At 48.6% G+C, this 539-nt stretch overlaps 1 protein-coding gene across 1 annotated transcript; it reads left to right on the forward strand.

Annotated features, from left to right (window-relative positions):
* Positions 1 to 42: 42 nt before the first annotated feature.
* On the forward strand, positions 43 to 533 carry LOC107581176 (pentraxin fusion protein-like; the record flags this gene model as incomplete). Its single annotated transcript, XM_016266719.1, has 1 exon — positions 43 to 533. A coding segment is annotated over one exon (491 nt), but the record flags the coding sequence as incomplete, so codon positions are not given.
* Positions 534 to 539: the final 6 nt, after the last annotated feature.

Here is a 539-nt window from a genome sequence, read left to right on the forward strand (position 1 = left end):
TATATATGTATATTTATGGTTTAATTTGGTTTTGTCTGGCAGTGGGTCTCAGTGGTAAAGTACTTCTGTTTCCAACCAAGACTGCTACCAGCTTTGTTAAACTCACTCCTGAAAAGCCACTGAGTTTTTCAGCATTCACACTCTGCATGCGTGTCTCGACGGAGCTCCAGGGCCAGAGGCAGATCATTCTCTTCACTTACCGCACACCCGAGGTTGATGAACTCAACGTGTGGAGAGAGAAAGATGGTCGCGTGGCCTTGCGTATTCAGTCTAGTGGTGATGCAGCATTTTTCCTTCTGCCTCCTCTCTCCACCTTCCAGACTCATCTGTGTGTCACCTGGGACTCTGCGACTGGTCTCACTGCCTTCTGGGTGGATGGACGTCGCAGTTTGTTCCAGATCTATAGAAAAGGTCTCTCAATCCGTCCTGGCGGCACCGTCCTGCTTGGCCAAGACGCTGATACATATTTGAGCACCTTTGATGCGGAGCAGAGCTTTGTAGGAGAAATTACTGATGTGCAAATGTGGGACTATGTTCTC

Source organism: Sinocyclocheilus grahami, unplaced genomic scaffold, assembly GCF_001515645.1.
Source record: "Sinocyclocheilus grahami isolate Dianchi unplaced genomic scaffold, SAMN03320097.WGS_v1.1 scaffold94585.1, whole genome shotgun sequence".
NCBI classification, from domain to species: Eukaryota; Metazoa; Chordata; class Actinopteri; order Cypriniformes; family Cyprinidae; genus Sinocyclocheilus; species Sinocyclocheilus grahami.